We start from the raw sequence: 18,796 nt of genomic DNA, 5'->3' as shown, positions 1-18,796 counted from the left end.
TGGGGGGCTACTGCTTCTGATTAATGTGTCATTTCTTAAAGGAAGATTTTTATTGCTGATTTATAGGCCAATCTTCAGGGGTCCTCAGGATTAGCTGACTCCCTATATTTTTCAAATCCATCAAACAAAGGCAATGAAAAGGTCTTTTTTTACAATCAAATTCCAACTTGCTTCATCAGTTCTTGCAATACCCACTATTCACTGTTTCCAGTCACTAGTGGTGTTGGGCATGTTCATCTACATCTGTGTGTCAAGCGTAGTAAAGGAGTGCCACAATCAAATACATGGTAATAAATCATCTAATACTTTGCTACCTTTTGTGTCAGAGTAGGAGATTGCTGCCTGACAAATGTGTAAAAGCAATATTGCATCTGTCATTACATTCAAAACAGCTGAATAATAGCCACTTTTTGCACTGTATATATATATATATATATATATATATATATATATATATATATATTTATCAAAGAAATAGTCCCTACAAATGCTGGCAGCTTGTTCTGCAGATTATCCAGAGTAATTGGGACACTGCCTCCGGAATCAGATGTTTCTATTGATCTTTTTTAAAAAGTACTTTTTGGTGCTCTGAGCACCACAAATAAATTCCAGTCAGTACCACTGTATCAGGGACGGTGGCATAAATCTCAGAGATGGACATCTCAAAACAAATAAAGCCAGAACTATCTGCATTCTTATCATGTTTTTAAAACTTTAAAATCATTTTTTAAAAGATTATTTATTTTCTGTATTGTGCGTGATCCCATTAACATCCTGAAAATCCCGTGTAATTGCAACGTCATGTGATGCACCCTGGCCCAAAAACACTTTTTCCCATAGACTTACATTGTGAGAAAGACGTCTGTAAATCAGTGAATACATATTTTTGAGCGTCACAACCTCTGCGAAATGAGTCGTCTCACTATCACATTTCGAAAGTCTAGAAGAGCCGCAAGATTGAATTGTTTTATCCCCATTCGAGTTAGCCAGAGGGCTAAACCGGAAGTAGCCTGCTCGGGTGGTGTAAGTCACTAGTGCGCATGCTCTGTGGGCCGCACAGATACGGAAGAAATGCGGAAGAGGTTGAACTTTTTTGGCTTCATGCGCCACTGAGCAAATTTCATAGGAGTGAACGGGGCCTCGCCTCCGACGTTATCTTTATGCATACATGGTTTAAACCATAGACTGTAAAAAATATGGACGTCGTCACCCATTCGTTTGTGGACTGCCATTTGCAGCCTCGAGTTTGGCGATTTGATCGTCGCCATCTTTGATTTTTGGAGCCAGAAGTGAGTATGGTTAACTGTGATGATGCTAATGCTAATTTTCACTAGCAAAAACAGGCTTAAAACCATTAAAACAAAATTTACTTACCGGAAAAAATGAACAGCTGACTCCTTAGATGGTCTTCTAGTACAACAGGGAGCAGAAAAAGACCGAACCAAAATGTTACGCTTAACTTTGATGAACTGAAAAAACTGTGAAAGGGCGACGCCCATACTCTATACAACGCCAAGGATTACAGATAAATATGAAAGGAAAATAGTGCAGTAAAAAATAAGTTTACACATTACAATTATATAAGTATATTAAATTTGGAGCACAAATTTATAGTTTTCACGGCTTTTCTATTGCATGAGGTAGACAATGTTTTAATATAGGAGTCTGTTTCTTTTTTGAATGTACATAAAGAGGGTTTAACTTCTAACACCTTACATTTATGTATATAAAACTTGATAAGATTATACAGAAAAAGCCTATACTCTGTGAATCTGGGGCCATGCCATGGTTGCGTTATGTAACCAACGTTGTCGCCGTGGTAGTGACTTATCAATCACAAGGTAGCCATGCCCTAAAGCATACGCTGCTTCATCATCTATTTTACTTTGAATGGGACCATAACTTACAAAATGAACATCAGGTTTAGCTAGTGAGCGCCGTCCTAAAAGTTGGGTTAATGGCCTAAAGAATGAACTAACTTAACAACAAGATGAGCCATGTCTTTATGGGAGTTGCAGATCTGCTCAGTGACCTGGAGTTTAGTATAGTGATGAATGTTTCCGGTCAGAGGAAGGCAAAGAACAAAAACACCTGGTTTAAGGTAAGACAGCTTGCTTTACCGCCATAATGTTGATTGTTGAGTTTGATGAACAGTGCAACAGTGTGTGCAGCTTTGTGATCAACATTTTGCTAATTGCTTTGTGAATAAGTGTCTGTTAGTGTAATTTAGTTCTGACAGAGGTGACAGACCCATAGATTTAGATAGATAATACATGCTCTCATGATTTATCACCAACAGATGTATTGTGAGAGATTCACAGGTGTTCACGTTGATTAAAGCCTGTATTGATGCATACAGATGCTTTTGACTGAAGCTTTGCTGATAACACACAGGCGTGTGTTTTTGCACCAGACAGCTATTGATGTTCGGTTGGAAAACAGCATGAATTTCATGTCGGATTTATGGGTTGGGGGGGTCTCCATTGTCTGTTTGATGGAAACCTCATCTCTGAAGTGACTGCAGGAATGAAAGGGACAGGAGAGAAGCTGGAGTCTGTGTTCCTGGTGATCCTTTATAGTGTTTTTAGTGTGTGAAAGCAGACATTTCATAAGTTTACATTGTTGAAAAAACGTAACAATTCCCATTTCCTGTTGCTTGATGGAGCACTTGTAGTCATTTGTGTTATAAGGGAAATCTATGGATATTTAAAGGGAGTGGGATTTTATTGTATTACTTTTTGGTGTGAGGAATTAAATATTAAAACTACATCTTGTAAAAAATGCCCTTACACGGATAAATAAAGTTGTATTGAATTGAATTTAAATAGATTATAGAAGAGGTTTTCAAAGTGGGAGGCGTGCTTCCCTAGGGGGGTCTCCAAACAGTTTCAGGGAAGCTCAGTGACTGTGAAGTGAAAAAATATTACATTGGTTATTACATTAGTTATCAAAAGGAGATCATGTAGAATACCCTAAATGTGTGTGCTTTGGTTAAAGAGCTAGTTCGGAGAAACAGTATTATTATCTATTTTGGGGAATTGTACTGCTTTTCCCACTTTCCCAGAGTCAGAAACTAATAAATGCCTTAGGACAGACTTTTTTATGTGTTTGGTGTAGTCTGAAGTAACAGCTGTATTAGGCTATCTTGGCTCAATTGTTGAGTGTCTGTGGGATCAAATAACATAATCATGATCCCATAGCCATCCAGGAAGTGAGCGAAACTAAGTAAGTAAACTAAGGAGGTTGAGGGGGCGCCTTTTTCCAAACTTTGTCTGAGGGGAGGCCCAAAGTCTCAGACTTTGAAAACCCCTGGATTATAGTATTTAGTAATATTATGTATCTATAGGACCAACTATCATTTAAACTTTTGGCTTTGGAGTAGAAGTGTGACATTTTCTGCATGACACGTGGTTTTCAGTTCTTGAAGCGACTGAATGAATGAGTTAATGTACTGTTATTGCTACAGTGTACTCTGCTGATATACAAGTTTCTCTTTCTAGCCCCCACTACAAATAATTTTGCCACGCATCAGACACTACAGCCAGAAAAATGTTTACAAAAGTAGCATTAGGTTACAACAACACTAGCATTGCAACATACTTTACTCCTTCACTGTAACTGCACAGGCAACAGAATCTAACATGAACAGCCCACACTGAAACTCGCTGCAGCGTTTTGTTGGCATAAATGGGGAAACTGGTGTACAAATACTACCAGTCGGCTCTCAGTGTTTATCGTATCAGCTGGCAGTGGGGTACAGAAGCAGACTGGCCACAAGCTGGCAGGACTGGACGTTAGCCAATAGCCAGGCAGCAGCAGCCTCAGCCATGGACTGTCATCCATATAACATTGTTCAACATTGATCTCTGCTTTTTTGTTTCACATGTTGAAATATCCAAAAACACAGTGTTATGTTACATGAATTTAATAATAATCTTAAATGGTGATATTCAGTGTTTCATTTGACCCTTACAAACCACACAAAAAGTAGCTATTGGCCTTTTTCATGGCAAACATGGTTACAACAATCAAAACACAGGTGTACCTAATAACTAAGACGTGTAATTGTGATGCAGACATTAATTGTATTTATTACATCTGTGGTGTTCATGTTATGAAATTTGAGAAAGGATTTGTCTAATTTTGCATATTTATATATAAATAGACCTCCGTTGATGGCAGATGCACTATGATAAAGGAAATATAATCTGTAGTTCTGCCTCTAAAAACATAAAATAACATTTCTGCTCTCAGCTGGTTACACACTTAACAAAGACTGGCACAGCTCCAGAGAGCACAGTTTTATATCAGATTTTCCCATCCCTCTTAAAATAGAACGATAGGATTCAGGTTCAAACAGAGTGTCAGTTTAACTCTATTTGAGTGATCATGGAGCGTCATGCCATATTTAAAGGACAAACAATTTCCCTTCTGGCTTCTCTGCAAGGCAACCGTAATCCTCTCTAATCACTGAAAGTTGATTATGTTTGCAGTTGTGATTGTTTCACAGCGTGTTTCTTATTCTTTGCTATTCAGATAACACGTGTTTTCTTTTCCCCTGCTGTTTTTTTTCTGTTGGCTGCCGCGGCAGGTGGATGATGCGTCAGCAGCATGTGATTCTTCATCACGTCAATCCCAGTCTCTAATCCTTCACTTTCCTGCTTCTAAATCCTTACTTCAGGCGTCTGTGTGCTCCCATCTAGACAATCCATCTCCGCCAAGCTTTCCTCTGTGAGACGAGAGATCATTGATGAGTGATAAAAGCTTAGACTTTAATCCTGAACACATACAGGATTATAGGACAAGTGTTGCACATTTGAAGTAAAAAAGCAGTAGCCTCTGCTGTGACTTTGAGAACATGAGATGGGGACTTTTTTAGTTCACTCGCGGTAATAATCATAGTTATCCAAGAAAAAATCTAACCACACAGAATAGCCGTCGAATATATTTTGATAAGCACTAACAGTCTGTAGCCCAGTGAGCTGGTCTCATTACAGCACTTTCCTTCTCAGAAACTTTAGATGTGTATTTGCAATGACCTTTGCAGAGCACAGTTTTTTGAACCTGTAAATTAATACTGTCTTTGTCTTGGTTAACCCCGTGTCAACTTAGACAACATCACAAGAAATCATTTTCACAGATAATATTGTAGTAATCTGTCTCACTCCGACCTTTAACCTACCTACGATGGAAGCTGAAAGCATCTTTGTCATGTCTTTTTAAAAAAAAAAGATTATTTAAATTTGTTACAAGTGAAAAAGAGAAATGCTTTTGCTCAGAAATTATGTTAAAATATTCAATTCACCACAGTAGATGAAGACACAACCATAATGCAATCCTTGGCTTATACCCGCCTGTTGGAAAATGGATGATGAAACACAGATGAAGGCCAGTGACTGAAATGCTTTTGACTCCTGCTGTGCATTCAATAAGCATAACATACAATAATTTGGTGGTGCAGAAAGTCTTCTTTTTGATCCTCGGTGTCATATAACTATCCCCTGGAAACTTACTTTAGCTTGAGTAAAAACAATCAGAGCGACAGAAGCTAGAAGTCTGTCGATGTCAGCTCAAGTTAAAAGAGAACAGAAAGTTAATAAAAAGTAAACAGTAAATGCTCTTATTGACAGTATTAAGAAACGAATGCTCCCGTTTCTTAAGGAGAGAGTAGCGTTATGGATGCATAAACTACACTCTCAAATGTTAGACATTAATTACTGGCTGAATACTCAATCAGGGCTTATTGAATAATGTTAGTTGCAGCTTATCAGACAAAGACATAATAAAAATGATATACTATATCATCTGACCAAGGTCAGAGGAGTGCATCACACTCTCTGGATGTGTGTAGAGGCTTAAAATCTCACCTTCCACTGTAATTATCAGAGGCCCCACTGCCTAAGGGAGTAATCTCACTTTGGCTGAGGTGTTAGGATGGCACAGCACAGCGGGCTACAAAACCACACAGAGCCGTTAGACTGAGCTGACCCCTTAGATCGGTCAGGTCTGAACAGATGGATAGTCAGTGTTGTCTCAACTGCAAGTTCTGTGCCAAGATCCAAAAGAAACCCCAAAAATGTTATATTTAAAAAGGAGACATCATCAAAATTATTTCTAAAAAATACAATTTTATCTTGCACTGTCTAGTCATGCAGATAGTTTTGGTGTTATTTGTCCAGGTTTTGAGATATCTGTCCTTAAGAGTTAAAGGGAGATGGATAGAATTTCATTGCCGGTGCTCACAGATATAAAAAAATACATTTTAAAAAGCTCAGTGGCAACATGTTTGTCCAGAAATGTTTGTGTGACTCTGAATAATCCACTGACTGGCTGTGACAGGTTTTTATTGGAACCATCGACTGATACATCAGCACGGACGATGCCATAAGCCGATTTTGGTTAATCTCAGATATACTGATACCAGGTAGTACTGAAACTTCTCCAGTCAAACGATACCTGCATTTGTTCCTTTTTGTACCCAGATCCAGAGAAAAAAACACTATTCATATTGTTTTGCTTGCAGGCAATCATTGCAAGCATTCTTCGATTTAATGCGACATGTGATTGGCCCACTACCGCAGCAGCCACAACCCATACAGTCTGTGGTGGTGAAGTTGAGCATGGTGTGTTTGACGGAGTTAGCAGTTCAGCGTGCCGAGATGCCACCAAAATGTACAAAAGTGTGGTTATACTCCACGCCTGTCAAGTGAGGTAGAAAAGAAAAAAAAGGGTATAGAATGAAGTACTCTATTGGTATCAGTATCACTTTAAGTGTACTGGTATTGCCATTTTTTAAAAGATACCCAGTCCTACGTATATGCAGAGTTTGAGGCTGTTTTCAGTTTCTATGTGAGCACCTTAAGTCTGACATTAATGCGTGCACCTTCGAGGATGATTCGTGACATCACAAGTCGTTTGGAGCCAATTGGGTCCAGTATGGAATTTACAAAAGTGTAAAATGGAAACTTTCATTTCATTTATTATTATTATTATACAGCAAAAGATTAAAAGTAACATTACAGATGTTGAAATGTGCTACATTTAAACTGGTCTGACTCAGTTAAAACTGGTTTACAGCAGATTCCTGTTCTGCATCATTTAAAAAAAAAACAGAAACACATTACAAAATAAAAACAGAAACAAAACAACGACAGCTGCACAAACAGTACAGAGGAAAGGACCTAAGTGGAGTAAGATGGTGTATGTTAGATGGATCAGTGGTTGCAAGTGTGTCCTTCTATCACATAGTGTTTACATGCCTTTTTGAAGTGTGTAATAGAGGTTATTGCTCTCGTTCCAGATTTCAGGGTATGTGTGAAAAAATGATCTCTGACCATAGTTGTTTTTGTAAGCCGCTGCTGGAATAAGTGAATTGATCTAGTGTTGCGTTCCTGTCTCTTGTCGTGTCGCGGAAGCAGAGCAGTAAGTGTCTGAGGGGAGTTTTTATTCTGGATCTGAAAGTAAAATTTAATGGCTAGATTATTCGTGTAGCTCTGAAAAGTCAGAGCGTCAGAGTGTGAAAGTGCAGTGCGGTGGTGAGTCCGAGGGGGAAGGTTGCCATGGATCTTCAAGGCTCTGTTGTATAATATTACTATTGGTTTAATGATTTCCTTTGTGGTGAGGAACCAAATTTGAAGCCTCCGGTGCACATACACAGAGACCAGACTTTTCAGTCTAACTTTTGAAATATTCATAGACTCTGGATTTTTCAATGTAGGAGAAATAGTAGAAGACATTTTAAGCATTTTAACAAGGTAGTAAGACACAAATTATTATTCAAAGCAGTGTGTATTTATATATCTTAAAACACGTCTGCACAGGTTCTTTAAGGAACCTTTTTATAGAAAATCTTGTTATGTGTATTTAAAGTAAAACTAAAAATAAACTCTTGAATATCCATATTGCTGAAACCGACCCTCTCTGCACGGATTGATACTACAAGAGTAGTTTTTGTCATTTAGATGAACGGACCTTTTAATGTTGAAAATCACCAGACTATCTGTGTTCTCCTTGATCATATCTTTGATGGTATCTATGGCAGAAATAGCAGCGTAGCACAGCGGTCTAATGAGAACTTTATAGAACTGTTGGTGCTCTGAAGCCATTTAAATCTCCTTTAATTGAACACAGGTCCTCAGCAGCTGTTTAATTAAACAGAAGTTCCCCGATGAAACGCAACATTCACTTTTAACTTAAACACTAAATCCTGACAGAGGACTGTCATTATACATGTAATCCCTCTTGTTTATGTTTTGGCAGCAGCTTCCAGCCCCCACAGGCAAATCAGCGGGGATGACAGTGAAAGGAAATGGTCTTGTCAAGTGTGATTCATGGCTCCTTCCCCACCCCCCACCTTCTCCTGATACCAGTATGCAGACTTTTGAAGTATAGTTAGAGGAGCTGCGGTGCTGCAGATATATTACAGACAGCCATGCTTCATATTCACAGAATATTTTTCACTGACCAGCACCTTTGTTACTAAAAACATTCTCATGAATATTCAAATTTCAAACATCAAGAGGGGAAGAGATGACAGGGGTTGTGTGATGCGTGGGAGTAAGTTGTTTGTCAGTTTCATCTAAAAACATAAGAATATTTAGGCCAGTTTTGAGTCAGGCTGAAACTTCCTTTGCATTCATTTGCCATAATGTTTTCGCTAATGCACTCAGCATTAGCCATTAACTGTTCACCCGTGAGTTCAGAGAAAGTGCGTAATCCTGTTAGAGAGCTTTTGAAATCATTTCACAGCGAGAGCATTTTTTGTGTTTAAAATTCACACGGCGTCGCAGAGAAAGTGAGAGCGCCGCACTCACAAATCTTGCCTTGCGGATGCGAGATGTTCGCGGATCGCTCAGAAGTTCAACTTTGAACTTAAGTTAAGAAGGTGTTTATCCTGGGATCCACGTTTTAATCAGTCTGGCAGATTCAACAAACACATGAAATTCTGTTATGACACCAAACACAGGCAAAGATTCATCGGCCTCTAGATAGTTGGCCCAGATCCAAACTTTGACAGTATTTACAAAGACAGTTCTTGTACTTCAGAGATGCGCTGTGAACAGCACACTCACAGACCACCCGGTATCTAAGAAAAAACACGTAATGTGCTCAAGGCATAAAAGCCAGACAGTTTGGAGTTGACATAACAGTTTAATCTCATCTAGACTTTGGCAGTGGGGTCTGTGCATTGAATCCTTCCTGTTTGCGCAGAGCTTTGTGTTGGCTGTGACCAAAATCATAATAAACCAGAGACTACAAAGCATTAGACATGAGGCTTTTCCTTTTAACTTAAGAGCCCTGAGTCTGTTTATGAGCCGGCAGTGTTTATGAGGCTACATTATTAGAAAATGAAGTTAATGCACAAACAACATTAGTCAAATTACGTCGCAGCTGCTGTCCCTTTGTGCCGAGACATCAGATACCGTTTTTATTATTCTATTCCTCATGCTGAAATTGAGTACATGCTCAAGCCGGTATGTAATCCGTTCAACAATTGAGGATGTTGTTACAACTGCAGCAGAAAAACACAAGAATGAGGGCAGAGAGGAGGAGAGAGCTTCAGTCATGTAAAGCTCAGCAGAAACAGAAAGGGGGGGGAAAAAAAAAAATCAAGGGGGATGCATTTGCTGCTGGAGGCAGAAATAGGCAGATATGGTGAGCCAGGCCTGGATTTTTCTATCATGGGCAAACACACAGACACACACACAAATACACCCACACACACATACACACACACATACACACACACAAGCCGTTTTTAAGTGCACCGCTAACCACCTCCAGGAAACCACATCCCATTCCTGCTTCTCTCTCTTTATTCCACCCATTACAGCAGTAACAGATACGATTAGTAGAGTTTAATGAGCTCTGCAGAGATGAGAGTTCTGCTTGCCGCTCTCTGCTTCATAGCTACAGAACCCCCGGGGTTCGGCTCCACTGAAGGAGCGATGTGTGTTTGCATCGTCTCTGCCTCTTTATCATCAGCATGTGAATCTTGTGTGGGGACTGTAGGTGGGAAATTGATGGCATTATGTGCGTTTGTGAACACATGTGTAAACATGCGTAATGTATGAGCGTCCTATACGAGCAAACCTGTTTATGATGTGTCCGTGACCTACGCTCTGTTCATGAATTTTTAAGTTCTCTCCTGTGTCATGTGTGTGTGTGCACGGCAGAATCCGAGCAGAAGATTGTTTGATTTGGATAAGGAAAAACCGGCTCATAAATCCTGATCAGGAAAACATTTTATTTTCTTCTTTTTTACAGTCATTTTGATTCATGTATCACCTTGGATGACAACACATTTTTCAGCCTGTGTTCACGCATACTGTTTGTCGATGATTAATGCACCTAGCGCTCTGTGAAACTATCCCATTTCTTTTGATGGCCCGCCTTCGTGTCTCCCCCCAGCCCTCGCTACTCCAAACCCACAGAACCACTTCACATCGTCAGAACACACATCAGGTGTCGAGCAGTAATAACGTCACTTAAGACAATACGATAATGCTGAAAATATCCTTACAAAGCAGCGAAGATCCCCTCATTAGACGCAGCTGTGAATTAAAACATCACATTCCAATCAGGTCATATTTTCACACTAACAGACAGACTTATAATTGACATTAATTTGAAGACTGTCGTGCGCCTTTTCATCTTTTATGTGGTTGAAGTCTGGTAATGTTCGTCACCCAAGTGATTTGACTGATTTGCATTCATTTCACAGTGAGATTAAACTGAGTGGGAGTACTGTGAACACCATTCGACTGTTACTGACAGTAAGATTAGAAATTGGCCGACGCTGTGGTGTTGTATTGATATCATTAGAGGGCAGTGTTGTATAGCGCTACTCTCAGGTCAGACTGGTACTTTTTGACTGTGCGTTTGATGCTGCTTTCTATCAGGTAAAATCTATGCTGTAAAATTAATAACTTTTTATAAACCACCCCACTTTTATAAGTACTAGTACTGATTTAAAGATAACTTAACTCTTTCCATTTATCTTTCCTTTAGATTTTTGTCTGCAGAGTGATTTTTTTTCACATCTATTTTCATTTTCTGGGCAAACTGTATCAATCACCCATTAACAGTGGTCAGGACTGTAGTTTACTGTCTGTTTTTAAATGCCTTGTTGCTTCATGTGTCCTGTCAAATGTGTTAAAAACAACATTTTTAGCATGAGAATACGGACATGTGTGTTTTAACCAAAACAAACTACATAAACAAATATTTACTCTTCATTCCTGAGCGTCTTTAACTGCTTCTCAGGGCCTGAAGAGTTTACCGTTGCCTAAAATAACTTTATCATTATGATGTTAATGATGCCGTTGATGATCTCGCACATACTTGACTATAGATTTCACAAGTTTTGTCTTTACAGCTCCTCTAAACCATCTGTTCCATTTACCAGATGTTTCATAAGTGCATCATTTTTAAACTGTGCTTAATGGTGCAAACACAAAACCACATGCCGGGCTTCCAGTTTAGCGCCAAAGGAATTTGTTTCATCAATATGAACACAAAACAGGAAGAATTCACCGGAACTGTCTCTCATTATGTGGCTTTGATGCAAACCCCTAAGGAAAATAGCACTTTAAAAAAAACAACAGGCCTGTTAAGACTATCAAGCCGCATGCACTCGCTCTAATGTATTAAAGTTGCAATTTTTTATTTCATGCTGGCTATCAGCGTGTGAAATTGTTGCCCACTTTCATTGCTGCCTGCTGAAGGAATTAACTCGGTAATGCATTAGTATTCACAATAGCACGCTGGAAAGAGATAACAAGAGGGCCAAGGTATTGTTTGAAAGTGGTCGATGCCAGTGCCAATACAAAACCAGAGTTTCAGAACAAAGACCGAATCAATACTTTTACCCAATATTTCACATTGAGGAATATAAACAAAGCTGCTTCACTATTTAATAAAGTAAACTAATCATTTCAAATGCATGAATGTTTAATGGTTTCACATAAAGAAAATAGTCTTTAATTACCAAAATTATGACTTAAATTGGGAATGGTCTTATCAACGAATAAGTAAACAAGACTAAGAATCTGATCAAGCATTCAACAACTTGATAGTTATAATTCCTAATTATGAGTCCACTTTATTTATATCAGCTACTAGCAATCACCTCGGACCTCCAGAGAATACATTCAGAACTATCCAGCAACACCGGTATCGGTGAGAGCAACATTACCAGTAAAACAAGGGTTGATTTCATTTCATTATTATATTTCATAATAAAGTTCTTTTTTAATACTCAAGTGTTGGTTTGATATTTAATTACAGCTGAAACGATTAGTCGATTAATCAAAATAATCAGCAATGATTTTGTTAATTGACCTATCATGTCATTGATTTTTCAAGTGAAAAACACCAACAATCCTCCAACAATGAGAAGATTTTCTGCTTTTCTCTGTTTTATACCATTATAACCGAATGTCTTTGTTGGTTGCACAAAAAAAAGAAATACGAAGACGTTATCTTGGGCTCTGGAAAATTAATGGACAGTTTTTCATTACTTTGTTGCACGTTATAGACTACACGATTAATTGAAAAAATAATTGGCAGATTAATTGATGTGTGCCACCACCCCTGCTGCTTTCTTACGCAGAGAGTAAAATGGTTTTCTTTCTTCTGATATGCATTTTAGTTAATGAACACATTTAAGGACTACAACACACTATTTCAAGCACTGCGCATATATTATATACAGTGTTAAATAAAACCTTTGGATATGTCACACCAGCATAAAGAACCTGGGTGAGTATAACCTTGTACCGCTCAGTGCATTGCAGTAAATGTAAGTCTGACATCAGAACTACCCCAGAAATGGATTTTGGCTCATCACCCTCAATATTTCTCAATATTTCTCCAAGATTTCATGTGCGCTGCGAACAATTCCCATGAAATAAGCCCCTTTTATCTCGACTTTAGCCCGACCAGTGCACCTTATCCTATTAGGTTTGCTGCATACGTTCTTTCAAACATTTTTCATCAGCAGTGATCTTATTTTCCCCTGGCACCCAGAGTTCTCCCTCCTGAACAGATAAAGGCCTGACTGTGGCCTCTCTTTTTGCTTTTGTTGTGCTGTTCGTGCTCTATAGGGTGACATGTAAGGCACTCTGAGATCTGCCTGTGCTGGTGAGACACAGATAGAAGAAGGAAGGAGGGAAAAGCAAGAGGAAAAGTGCAACTGCCGAGCCAGAACGACAATTTTATTTTCCTGTGCATCTATTGTAACCAAACTACTTTAATTTTATCTTCCTCTTTCCTTCCCACCTGCATACCGCTGCCTCTCTTTCATCAGTTTTTCAGATTAGATGAAGGCAAACTTGAGGTAGAATCTATTTCAGTTCACTGTCGAAGACACAGTATAACAGTCCCTGTAGTTTGGTGTATTTTGCATATTTATCCTTGGCAGCAATGCCACTGCTGTGACAGTGATATATTGTTTTACTTTGCCAACACAGAATATCTGATTGAATGTAAGATTGTCAATATTTAATGTGGCCAATATCAGTTATAGCCTGTAAAAACACTAGACTACTATATACTGTTTATTGTTATTGGCTTGACCTGAAGGAAAGCACCGAAGCCTCTATTAGTAGAATTGTATAATATACTGTATAATGTAATGAAATCAATAATCAATAATTGTAGCTATTTGGTCTATTAATGAGAAAATGGATGCACATACAACAAGAGAAATGCCCTAGATGAATAGTGTGTGTGTATCTATTTATAGTCCATGATTTGATTCTTGTTGATACACACGGTGGAAACACCTTTTCAAAAGAAAAGCATCGATTGTGTGCTTCATTAAACTGGTTAATGGTTCGTCTGTGCAATGATGCATGACGCTTCCAAACCATTTAGTTGGGTTTTTTTTTTTGCTTCAGAGGCTTAATGATCACGGTATTGGCGACTGGACAGTGGTCAATATGCAGGGTTATGTGCAAGCAAAATGCCTATTGATTTTAGAGCACGGTGAATGAAGCAGGTAGCCTTCATCATCAATGGCTATGAGTTTGAAATCAATGATGTTCACACTGCAATGGCAATTTAGCTTATCTGTTGTGTTAGTTTTAAGAAGTCTTCATCATATTACCTGGGGTCTCTTGAATTCCCACGCTGTAAATGAATAGATTATTAAATTAGGTTTTATTCAACGTATCATGTTAGTACAGGCAAATTAAAAATCTCATAGAAAATCAGCATATTTATCACTGCTTGTCCAACACATTCCTGGTCACAGTAGCGCTACGTCGATCTCATCTGTTTGGCATTTAATTATTTCCCGTACATCTCATAACTGTGCTGGCTCACAAAACAAAAGTCTGCTCAGTTTGGTTAGGATATGAACCGGCAAATGATCAATGTCACAGTTTTTGATTCGCCGGTGCCTGCATGTTCAATATTTGTCCAGAAGAGGGCAGTAAGAGTCAGTGTCTGAAATAACATCATCCAAAGCTCAACTGAGGGAGTGAAAAAGCCATGTACATAATTACTAATGTGCGTCTGTGTGGCTTCCACATCAGTGAAAATATAGAAAATACACTGAAATTAGCAGGAAGAGAAAAATATGACGTTTGCCTTTCAATCAACCACATTTAAATATAAACTGAAAAAAAGGGGAAAAACAAAGCAGGAGAACGTCTTGCACACTCACCATCTACTGAAGTGTTACAATAGTGTGAACTGGCCAGAGTGTCTGTGAACTCAGGCGACAAACAGCAGCCTACTCACGTATTCAAACATCTGACGTCTGCTCCACTCTTACCTCAAGGGGACACAGTCTTCCTCTTCAGCCCCCTCGTTTCTTTCTTATCTCTGCCGCCTTCAGTGCCGACTTGTCAAATTTCCTACTCAAAGCTTGTTTGCTTGGAAATGTCACCCACGGTGAAAGAATTTTTTGGTTATGTAACATGTTAATCTATGCTCTCTCTCTCTCTCTTTCTTTTTTTTTTTTTTTTTTTTTGCGTGGGCTTTTGTGTGTGAAAGAGGCTTTATATTTGCATCCTGAAAAGACCCATACTCATTCTTGGCCTAAATTCATCCTACTCTATATGGATTTAGCAGGTTAGATTTCTTTATTTGGCAGAAATATGGCTGTGTGTGATTCCAGGACAACACAAGAGATTTAATGGCTCAAAGTCTGTATGAGATGACCTCTGGACAGAAGGTCAGTCCTTGATCACCTCTCGCTCCTTTTCTAACTGACAAAGCTGTAAGTTTGAGGTTTTAGCAAAGTTTAAATGCTGGAAAGATGAATAATGAGGCATTAGGGGTTAGTGCGGCAGCTCATGAAAAATACAAAAGATACTTATGCTAAAAAGGCACAAAAATATGGAAATGCCTTTTTCTCCAACTCTTTCATTTATCCAGCAAGTCTACCACGTGGGTGGCCTAGGAAATAGTTGTGGTGACCTTTCAAAGACTAAGGGGGATTAATGGCAAGTGGAAGAGGGTCGAGGAAGTCTGTGTGTATGTGTGTGTGTGTGTGTGTGTGTGTGTGTGTGTGTGTGTGTGTGTGTGTGAGTGAGAAGAAGGAGGAAATACAGTAGGGCTGGCTAGTTTGTAATGGGGGAGCCTAGCCGGAGAGGAAACCTGAAAGGAGAGGGTTTGCCAGGGACACACAAGGGCAAGAACAGGGAAACAAAAACAGGATGGCTCGCAGGCCGACATGGAACATTCTGGACCAGAAAGGGCGTTGACGGAGAAAGTCTGTGACAGTGTGACAGTAGGAAACCACTGAGTTATCTCTGTTGTTCCTGCTCAGTAAGAGGTTGGCACCTCATCCACAAAGGAAGAAGTAATACGTTTGTGTGTGTGTGATGGAGTTCTGGTATTTAATGCAGTTTATGATCCCCTTAAGCCTGTCTGTACTCTGATAGGGAGGACATATAAAAAAACTATAATTTTTACTTTTTAATTGTCTTTTTTAGTGCCATTTTTCCTGGACAATAAAGAGGGTTCTCAGTACAGATTAAGTTTGATTCACCAGACTAATGACTGATATTTTTAATCACTTAGTCAAAATCCAAATTGAACAAATGCTCTTCACGTTCACAGCCTATTCACGGTGACTTTTACCTTTATGTCTCCCTCTAGCTGTGCAGTCTCTGAACAGCCTGAATGACCAGATTGCAAACTTCATGGTGACTGGACCCAAGCCCCTGGAGCAGGAGGAGCACGCTTTTATTCCCCCGGAGAAGGAGACACTGCAGAAGTCCATGACCCTGATGAGGCACCTCCTGGTGGATGCTCAGGTACAAGAAACAACACGACTACATTCATTAGCTCACAAGACCGCAGTTGGGGATAAAGAAAGAGAATCATCACTGACAAAATGATTGTTCTGCTCTCCAGGTTTTAATCTACCTACAGGCTGACATATGACATCCTGTTTTTTTTTTTTATAAACAAACATTGATTGGTTTTCAACAGAAACAAGGGGCTTTCATTCTAGCTCTGTAACACATCCTGCAAGAAGTCAATATATCAGCATGCTTTCAGCACCACCTATTTCGCAAGAATGCATTGATAAATTTAGCTCTGCCATTCTCTGCTGTGACTGTGGCGCTTACATTAACGGTGTTCATAAAGACCCCTGAAGTGGCCCAGGCACTGATCCTTTAAACTTCAGAAACAGAAAACTGCAGGTGACTCAGTGATTCAACTGCTCGATTCAACATTACTCAGTTGATTGATTAGCCAGTCAACAGAAAACTAATCAACAACTATTTAGATAATTGATTAATGATTCAAGTCATTTATCAAGCAAGAAAACCCAAACATTTGCTCTATCTAGCTTTGAAGATTTGCTGCTTTTCTCTTGTTTATATCTTGAAGGCTTTTGTATTTTGGACTTGGACTCGTCTGATAAAACATTTGGGGTCTGGTAAGTTGTGAAGGGCGTTTTTGTTTTTACTGTTTTCTGACATTTTATAAACTAAATGATTAATTGCGCAATAAAATGAAAAAAAATGAAGGGATAATTCATTTGAAATAATCATTAGTTGTAGACCTGTGCACAATGCGGTTAGATTATGACTGATGTGAGATGAGACACATTTAATTAACCTTATAAATTGCTGGATAATGTAATCTCAGGGAACAAAGGTCAAAAAAGATGCTCGAATTTGAGAACAGAGGAAAAGATAGTTTGTGCTGACGCCTGGCAGACTTGTAGTGTGGGAGTACACTTCACTTCACACTTCATTCTGCATCAGTGCAAATTGTTTGTGAAGACAAAGAATGCTATTTCTGAGCAGCGCCGGCAAAAGGCCTCAGATGAAAAGAAAATATTGACTGTGTGTAATAGGGGTTGAACAACAAGGTTACATTTCTTCTACGTAATGACCGATCCACTGAATAGAACAGAGTATTCTAACTATTCTCATGGTTAATATATTTCTGCTTGCTACCCTCCACCCCCTCCTTTGACTGAATCTTCCTCCAAGTCCTGTTAATATTGAGTGATGACCCCACTGTCCTCAAAAATAAATTTTCTGGGGCATCAATCACTTAAGCATCTGTGAGAATTGATGTTTGTCATCTGCTAGGATGGCACATTTTGTTAATAAATGAATTTGCTCAGCCACTATTAATGGATCATATAGAGACGATGGGGACGTGACATTATCGGCACCGTCTCTGTACATCTATTCTTTCTCTGTTTTCTCCTTGTTTCACTCTTGTTCTTGCTGATGATTTCATGTAATTTTTGTGAGGGAAGAGGAGGAGATGAGAGGCTGGATTCCTACAAGCTCCAATTAGTGGACGCAGGATGCAGCCAACTGAAGTGGCAATGTCAAGAGTGTGATTGAGCTGTTGGCGATTTAATACGCATATGCTTGTTGTGGTAATTTGTTACAGTGTCATTTGTACTCCTTCACACAAATCCAAAATAATTTGTAATGCAAAATGTACTGCATGAGCTACAACCTAACAGATGTTGTTGAATAAAAATGGTCATGAACTCTAATCTACAACAAGGTGGCTTTTAAAGGACCAGTGTGCAGGTTTTAGTGGTATCTAGCGGTGAGGTTGCAGATTGCAACCAACTGAATAATCCCCCCCCCCCCACTTCCAAGCGTGTAGGAGAACCTGTGGTGGCTGCAAAACTTGTGAAAAAAGCAAAAGGCCCTCTCTAGAGCCAGTGTTGGTTTGTCCATTCTGGGATACTGTAGAAAAATGGTGGTGCAACATCGTGGAAGAGGACCCGCCCCCTATGTAGATATAAAGGGCTCATTCGAAGCTAATGAAAACACAACCATTCTTATTTTCAGTCGTTTATACACTAATTAAAACATATTTATGAATATTATTTTCCATTTCTGCAAAGTCTGTTCCACTAGATTCCACTAAATTTTACACACTGCACCTTTAACTTGCTGGTTGCAGATCTATTGCCTTTTTTTATTTTAGTCATCATTTATACAAAAGTTAACGACCTTCTAATGAAACCGGTTACCTACTTAGCATTTCTTTCTCTCTGATTCTCCTGGCCCCTCATTGTCTATTTCTTTTGAGGCTCAAAAGCCTGTTTAAAACTCAAAGCCAAAGGAAAATCCACTTAACTCCAGGACAAGAGACATGTTGAGACTACTGAGTGACTGGTGACTGACACTGAACGCTCCTTTCTCCCTTTTTCACTTTATCACTTCATCTCTCATTCTCCCTCTAAGAGACAGGTAGCCATCTTTCTTTCAACAACACTGCAGACTCTGTCTTAGTAATTTAAGTTGCAGTCAGGTACTTCTCATTCTGTCAGAACTCTTTTGAACATGTT

General features: G+C 39.1%; 1 protein-coding gene across 6 annotated transcripts in view; it reads left to right on the top strand.

Moving 5' to 3' along the window:
• The first annotated feature begins 1,102 nt into the window (after positions 1 to 1,102).
• Positions 1,103 to 18,796, top strand: part of kazna (kazrin, periplakin interacting protein a) — a 181,763-nt gene continuing 164,069 nt past the window's right edge. For 2 of the 6 annotated variants that reach the window (XM_067591838.1, XM_067591835.1), the window contains exons 1-2: positions 1,105 to 1,289; positions 16,114 to 16,271. In XM_067591838.1, the coding sequence (XP_067447939.1) occupies positions 16,158 to 16,271 (114 nt within the window). In that variant the 5' untranslated portion in view covers positions 1,105 to 1,289; positions 16,114 to 16,157. Of the gene's footprint in view, positions 1,290 to 2,018; positions 2,102 to 16,113; positions 16,272 to 18,796 lie in introns of all 6 variants that reach the window. The other 4 variants (XM_067591836.1, XM_067591837.1, XM_067591839.1 and 1 more) reach the window with 4 other exon arrangements.

The sequence above is a fragment of the Thunnus thynnus genome, chromosome 6 (assembly GCF_963924715.1).
Source record: "Thunnus thynnus chromosome 6, fThuThy2.1, whole genome shotgun sequence".
NCBI classification, from domain to species: domain Eukaryota; kingdom Metazoa; phylum Chordata; class Actinopteri; order Scombriformes; family Scombridae; genus Thunnus; species Thunnus thynnus.
Note: the sequence above shows the minus strand (reverse complement) of the source record. Positions and strands in the feature narration are given on the sequence as shown.